Here is an 8,039-nt window from a genome sequence, read left to right as displayed (position 1 = left end):
AGAGAGAGTGTGTGTATGTGAGAGAGAGAGAGAGAGAGAGAGAGAGAGTGTGTGAGAGAGAGAGAATGTGAGAGAGTGTATATGAGAGAGAGAGAGAGAGAGAGAGAGAGTGTGTGTATGTGAGAGAGAGAGAGAGAGAGAGAGAGAGAGAGAGAGAGAGTGTGTGTGAGAGAGAGAGAGAGAGAGAGAATGTGAGAGAGTGTATATGAGAGAGAGAGAGAGAGAGAGAGAGAGAGAGAGAGAGAGAGTGTGTATGTGAGACAGAGAGAGTGAGAGAGAGAGAGATATCAGCATAGGGCCACAGACAGGCCCCGAGTGAATACCTGAGTTCTCAGGCTGTTATACTTCCCTGGAACACCATTAGCAATGAAGGAGTAATACACTGATGCTGTGACTCATGTAGTTTGATTAAAACACACACACACACACACACACACACACACACACACACACACACACACACGAAAAATATATATTGTTTCTGCATTACCAACTACCATTGGCCTCCCAATTTGAGCCATGTTCTGTGTTCAACATCAATAGCCTCCCCCACCTCCCCTCCCTCTCTCTCTCTCTCTCTCTCACACAGACACACCCTCTCCACCCTTGAGCACCCCACCCCCTCCGCTCCCTTTTTTTCATTGCAGCCAGTTTGGCAGAATTGCAGGGGTTGCTATGGGGACGAGATTCTTTCCCTGGTTAATGATCGTGCCGCAGCGGTGGGGGGATCGTTCTGTCACATCGCCTCCGATCTGGGGAGACACGGATGATATCCTCGAACCCTAATATTCGCTTGCACACAAATACGTGCCCGCCGATCACGTAAGCCCCGGCCGTGCACATTCCAACACTGGTGGAAGAGGAGAAGGAGGAGGAGGGGGGTGCGGTAGATCGGTACATACGACATCACATCACATCACATGCAAAGCCCCTCGAACGCCTTTGCTATTGAAAGACTAATCCTTTCTCCAAGGTCTTGCCCATCCTCAAATGATTGACACTTACCTCAGAACAGCACCAACCAAACGCAGAGGAAGACTCCGATCACAAATCCCCGAGGGCTACGCAGTTACGAGGGAAAATGAAACTAGTATATATAGTGTAATAGTGTATAGTATAAGAAGTTGTTATTTCCATTGTACTGATTAAGGGATTAAGGTTTAATGAGTTGGTTATAATTCATGATGGAGAAGTTACTCTCCAAAACAGAACATCCAGAAGTGATTCCTCTTACACTCAGCGGGATGCTAACAATTATCTTTTTTAGTTTATTAAACAATAACACGTTGTGTCGGTTGTCCTTGAAACACAGACAGTAAGAAAGCTTGTCATTTATTTATTTAACAGTGATACAAATCCACATTATTAAGCTTTATAACATTCAGGGGTCCAAGCACCAAAGGGAACTCTGACCCAATGTGTTCTACAAAGAGACACGGTTCAGCAATCGAAAGCTCTACGGACCTGAATAAAGATTCGTTTAAAAATTTTTAGTTAATGTTTGTTAAATACATCTACTCTGGACCGGCTGGTGGAATTTACGTTACAGTTAAACGGGTCCCTGGATACGACCCGTTATAAGCCGAACCCGAGGCGCCTCCGAGCGTCCGTTCTTTCCCTCCCGAGGCGGCTTCTCTTTAAAAAGAAAAAAAGTAAAAAATAAATAAAATAGAATAAAAAGGGGGGCACGGTGGCTTAGTGGTTAGCACGTTTGCCTCAAACCTCCAGGGTTGGGGGTTCGATTCCCGCCTCCGCCTTGTGTGTGTGGAGTTTGCATGTTCTTCCAGTGCCTCGGGGGTTTCCTCCGGGTACTCCGGTTTCCTCCCCCGGTCCAAAGACATGCATGGTAGGTTGATTGGCATCTCTGGAAAATTGTCCGTAGTGTGTGATTGCGTGAGTGAATGAGAGTGTCTGTGTGTGTGCCCTGCGATGGGTTGGCACTCCGTCCAGGGTGTATCCTGCCTTGATGCTCGATGACGCCTGAGATAGGCACAGGCTCCCCGTGACCCGAGGTAGCTCGGATAAGCGGTAGAAAATGAGAGTGAGTGAGAAAAGTAAAAAAAAAAAAAAGGTTCCTTGTAAATGAGGTGTTACTATAGAAACTATCAGGTAAAAGAACAAGGTTGTCGTTTGAATTACAGCCGGAATTGCGGCGCTCTGTGGGAACAGCTGTCACACATCAGGCTACTAATTTAATCTCAATTTTTCTTTTTTTTTTTTTTAATCGTTACAACAGCCATCCTATCTCGTAATTAGTGTATCATAGGATATCATGACGACAGATGATCCCAATTAGACCACAGACCTGTGCGATTCAAGGTTTTTCTCAGGTCTTCAGGAGACCAGAGTTTCACCTACAAAAGGTTCATTTCACTACCTCATCTCCTAGTCAGAGCAGTGGGTATCGAGTGTCGTGTCAGATCGAAGAAATGATTGGTGAAAGGAAGAAAACGACGCCTTGGTGACTTGTGTGAAACAGCGAGTTGAATAGTATGACAGATGGTCACGGTAAAGGTAAAGCTTAAAGTCTTCCATTACCGCGATTGACGTGATCTTCGTCACGGTGTTTCGTTAAGCTGATTGATTTCCCCATTTTCATTACGAACACCAACCTGACACCGTATGAGCTGCGCCTGGTCTGATCTAGTAGGATTTTGGCAAATGTGTTCATCTTGGGTGTGCAGGAAGGAAAATAGGCTTAACACTCAACTCTGACACCTTTAACAGTGTTGTCATGAAACATGTCTGAAAGTTTCAAGTACTTTTAGACACTGCATGTATCAGAAGCCTGTAGGTCTTGAAAATAACATTTCCCAGAGACCCTGTGACGTTCCCTCCCAATACAGTCATTACCCATACAGTTAATTTAAGCTATAACAATCAGCCCTGTGAAATAAACCGAACACTGAAAGAGCCGCAGTGTGTGGATGAGCTGTGCCTCGTTAAAGAAAAACACAACCTCTGTCACACCCAGAGATAGCATGCTACAGACACCCAGCTCCTAAAAATAACTGTCCTGTCTAGTACCGAGGCAGACCCTAACTGTCTTGATGCCTAAAACAGACACTCCCGTCTTAACTAGACACTTCGACCTGTGATGCTTTCTCAGCACAATGCTTCTTTCGACTACACCCTAGGGCTGGACCCGGCGAACGGGCGCAGAGTGTTTAACCAGTTTGGCCAAAGTTTGTCCAGGGTTGTTAATGATTACCAGATGTTTGGCACACCCAGGCTGGAACAGTCGCTCTTCCGCCAATAGCAACACGTCGATGTCTTCACCTCAGTGACTCCACCAATGTCAAGCCCTTCTGCAGCAAATCCACTCCTCTTTGTGCGCGTCTGTGTGTGTGTGTGTGTGTGTGTGTGTGTGTGTGTGTGTGGGCGCTTTCTGCTTCCACCCCTTGAAGAGTATTTCTAGTGTCTCACATAATACAGCAACAAACACAAACATGTTTGGTTGTTAAGGTGCACTACCCTAATCTACACAATAGACTGTAGGTGAGTAAAGGTAAATGTCTACATGCTAAAAAGCCTTTTGACACGACATCATAATGCAGCTGTACAGGTTACAATCGCAATACATTTGATTACCGGCAAGCACTAATTACATACACGTTGTCACCACAACCGTAGTGAAGACATAAACAACGATCCACTATGAACAACTTGCGTAATTTATCTCTAGCATAAACGTGACTAGTCTAGAACAGTCTACTTGCTAAATTACTTACAATGCCACCTGAGGATAGCAGAGCTCTCCATGTGAACAATCTGCTTGAACTGATTCCAAAGCTTCAACTTTCATGTTATTGACATCGTCAACTGGAATTAACTTTGCCGGGTGTATTCTGTATGTTTGGATCGTTGAATATTCCATTTGAATATCCCTTTGTAAACGTCCACTCAGGGATGGCAAGGCTTTAGGGACAGTAGTAGCTCAAGTGGGTAAGACTCTGTGTTGTTGACGGGAGGATCAGGGTTTAAGCCCCAGCTCTGCAAGGCCTTTATCCCTCTCTGCTCCCAGGCCTTGTATCATGGCTGACCCTGTTCTCTGACCTCAACCTCCAAAGTTGGAATATGCGACCATATTAATGCTGTAATGTATATGTGATAAAAATAAAGGCTGATCTTTAGCAATCAGGCTTGTGAGATTGTGCGTGAAAGATCACCGTCATATCGTGCCACTTGACGATCATCTATTGACGATAGGCTTTAATGGGGCTCAGAAGTAATTAGTTACAAGATTAGTCAGTTTTTTTGGCTTAATTACTTTTTGAATTTTTTTTCAAAACTAAATTCAAGACTGTACATAAGCATAAAAAAGAAAGTTATTAGCTGTAACTTAGCTCATTATAAATGTAAAAAAAAAAAGAGTTATAAATACTTATTGAATTACTGTTTAGCGAATTCACCCTGATAGCGAAAGTAACACTGCTTTTCGCTCTGAATTTAAAACCTTTGTTGACGTTTTGTTAGCAATGACATTCACAGGTGAGGTAAGGTGAGGTAAGGTAAGGTGAGGTAAGGTAAAGTAAGTTATGGTGAGGTGAGGTAAGGGGAGTTATGGTGAGGTAAGGTATGGTGAGGTGAGGTACAGTAAGGTGAGGTAAAGTATGGTGAGGTGAGGTAAGGTATGGACGGTAAGGTGAGGTATGGTATGGTTAGGTGAGGTGAGCTGAGGTAAGCTAACACGCAGCAGAGAAAGACGCTCAGGATGTCAGTGCAGATAGTTATTAATGTTCATATAAAATACAAAACACTTGAAAAGGAAACATGTACTACAAGCTACTAGCTTAGCATCAATAACAACGCCACCCCCCATCCGTGTGACGTCACAGCCTCCTCACACACACACTCACTCCATCTTCTTAGAGAAATAACAAAAATACACCATCAACCAACACAAGAACGTCATAGATGACGTAGAGACGTTTCAGGGTGGATTTGTTTCTCTTTTAACGAGGACCCCTATTTATTATGTACTTATTTATACGTTTATTTATTTATTTTTACCCAATAATACTGTCCGTTATTTACAGGAAACGTGCTCAAGTTTAAAGATAATAAACGAGGTAAGGCTTAGAGGGGAAAATAAAAGCAAACACACAAACAAAACACACACACACACGTACAGAGATAAACGTTACATTTCCGCTCCCCAATTTAAGGCTCCTGTCTCTTTAAGAAACTAAGATGGTGTCTCACGAGCGAGCCGCATTCGCTTGTGTTTCCTTCCTGCCTCACATTTCACCGCTTGACGATGAGGAAGAGGAACGGACGCGGATATCAGAGAGAGAGAGAGAGAGAGAGAAAGAGAAAGAACACAGAAGTAGAAAGGAATCAAATAAAACGTGTCCTGACGCTGTACTAGCTAAAGTACACCGGCTTTAGTGAAATGACTTCCTGAGCTTAATAGGGCTAAAGATAGCTAGCTAGCTAGGACCAGGTAACGTTAGCTAAGCTAATAAGCTAATCGGTTGCTGTTACCTTAACAATAATAATAATAATAATGATGATGATGATAATAATGATGATAATGTGATCATCTCCAGCCTCGGTCGCTCGTTTAGAGCAGAGAAAGTGTATTAAAGTGAGACTGGCCGAGGTGTAGTGAAGTAAAAAGGAGATAAAGAAGCGACTTACTTTCTTATTGCGAGCCTCCGTGTGCATCTCGGTAGCTAAGATGGGGTGCAGCGGTACGGAGGGGTGGAGTGCAGCGGGCGGGGAGGTGGTGGTGGTGGTGGTGGATTTGAATAACAAGTTGTTTTTTTATGCTCCAGCTTTCGGAGGAGGAAAAGAAAAGGGGGTAATTTTTTTTTTTAAATAAAAAAAAAAGAAGAAACGACGGTCGGGTTTGGTCTCAGAGAGTCTCCTCGATCATGTCGGCCCTAGTTTGTGTATGTGAGATAGATAGAGAGAAAGAAAGAGAGAGAGGGAGGGAAAAAAATAAAAAAAAATCCGCTTTGCTTTTGTGCGCGGCGTCGTTTCGGCAGCTGGGTTTGTTGCCGTGTTCGGGGTTGGGCTCAGAGTCTCTCTCTCTGCTTCTCTCCTCCGCCTCTGTGTGACCCCACCCTGCGTCTCCACCCCTCCGCCCGACACACTCACACTCACACACTCACTCTCTCTCTCTCTCTCTCTCACACACACTCACACACACACACACACACACCTACACACACATACTCACACACACACACACACACACACACTCACACTCTCTCTCTCTCTCTCTCACACACACACACACACACACACTCTGTATCTCGCTCTCACACACTCTCTCTCTCTCTCTCTCTCTCTCTCTCTCTCTCTCTCTCTCTCTCTCTCTCTCACACTCACACACACACACCCCGACCCTTTAATCCAGCAGCTTCACCAAACACACCCTTGTCCTTTCACCTAATCACGTCATCGCACACCGGATGCTCTTGTTCTTCGCTTAAGTAAGGAATAAAACACGTCGGTTCGTGCTGTTTTAGGAAACTAGTCAACAATGAGAAGGTGTGATATGGGGGCTGGGCAGAGTGACCATCATGAGTATTTTTATTCCCCTGGAGAAATACTACTACTACTAAAAATAATAATAATAACACTAGGCTTTATAACTACATTTCAATAAATATTTTCTTAAATTTTCAATTCATGAGTCAATAATAATTCTTACATTTTGTCATTTAAGGTTTTACCATTTGAGATCAAATCGTTGGTTTAATTAGAGTTACTGTGACCGAAGTTATTTATAAATGCCATGACATCACGTACAAAAACACAATATCGCACTATAAGCATTAATAATGTTTTATTATGAGAATGGTGTCATGCGCAGTTGCAGGCCTTTTATCTCCATAATAAGCCCTCGTTTTGAGTGGGCGGGGTCAAGCGATGTGAGGGCGTGTCTCTGAAATGACTGACAGTAGGGAAACAAACGCAAGCATGCGTTTCCAAACCGGTTTTCTCTCCCACGTGATACTTTTGTCCTGAGCTCACGCCTTAAACCATTGTTTGTTTGTTTGTTTTAATCCTGCTCTACACATTTCTCCAGATTATTATTATTATTATTATTATTATTATTATTATTATTATTATTAATGGAAAAAAATCGACTATTGCACCTTTAGTGTTGTGAAATGTGAGACAAGTTAACAAGTCGTTCCCTCTTATCACCCTCTCTTTTTCTTGTCTTTGCTAAAGACTACACAGTGTTACCAAGAAATAAGTATTTTATATTGTATCTCTTTATTTTTGGCCTTCGATTATGCGGAGCCTACCAAAATTTGGATGATGGAGTTGTTGCTATAGAAACGATAACATATTATGACGAGTGCATTCCATGAGTCCAATCCTTGAAGCCAGCACTACTGTCAAAAGATCAACACGTTCTAACCGATCAGATACGAGAATTGAACAGCGTGGCATTTGCGTGCTTCCGAATAGCCTGTGCTGTGAATATGAATAAAAGTATGTGCACCCCTGACCCTCACACGTCACACCCAAATGTGCTGTTTTAACAAAGTCAGAAAGCACAGAATTGTATAATGTCTTTGTATTCGATGGCATCACAATTTCCCTTCACTGACATACAAATCTTTATATTGTCTTGTAACCTTTTGTCTGCACTGTCTTGTTTGTATTGTCCTGCACTGTCTTGTCTGTATTGTCCTGCCCTGTCTTGTCTGTATTGTCCTGCAGTGTTTGCACCAGGATGCACAGTTGCACTTTATGTGGCTAGGACTAACTTACTAAGTCCTTATAGCTCTGTCTTTCTTCTATGTAACACCCTGATCCTGGAGAAACGTTGTCTCATTTCACTGTGTACTGCAACAGCTATGCAGTATATGGTTGAAATGACAATAAAAGCTTCTTGACTCTTGACTTGACTCTTGAGTGCAAAGGTTTTGCTAATGAAATAAGGGGGAAAAACAACAATTTAATACATTTTAAGCAACCAGGGCATTTAGTTTGTTGTAATTTTATAACTAGAGAATCAGTTCTGTTCTGCTGTCACTTTCTGAATGCTCTGTGACATTTTTCATCCACAG

The 8,039-nt window shown here is 42.9% G+C and overlaps 1 protein-coding gene across 1 annotated transcript in view; it reads right to left on the bottom strand.

The window, feature by feature from the left end:
• The window catches only part of klf8 (Kruppel like factor 8), a 37,542-nt gene extending 31,471 nt beyond the window's left edge, over positions 1 to 6,071 (bottom strand). Inside the window, exon 1 of the mRNA XM_060891724.1 lies at positions 5,644 to 6,071. Coding sequence (XP_060747707.1) covers positions 5,644 to 5,670 — 27 coding nt within the window. The 5' untranslated portion in view covers positions 5,671 to 6,071. The remainder of the gene's footprint in view (positions 1 to 5,643) is intronic.
• Between the last annotated feature and the right edge of the window lie 1,968 nt (positions 6,072 to 8,039).

This window comes from Tachysurus vachellii, chromosome 17 (assembly GCF_030014155.1).
Source record: "Tachysurus vachellii isolate PV-2020 chromosome 17, HZAU_Pvac_v1, whole genome shotgun sequence".
Lineage (NCBI taxonomy): Eukaryota > Metazoa > Chordata > Actinopteri > Siluriformes > Bagridae > Tachysurus > Tachysurus vachellii.
Note: the sequence above shows the minus strand (reverse complement) of the source record. Positions and strands in the feature narration are given on the sequence as shown.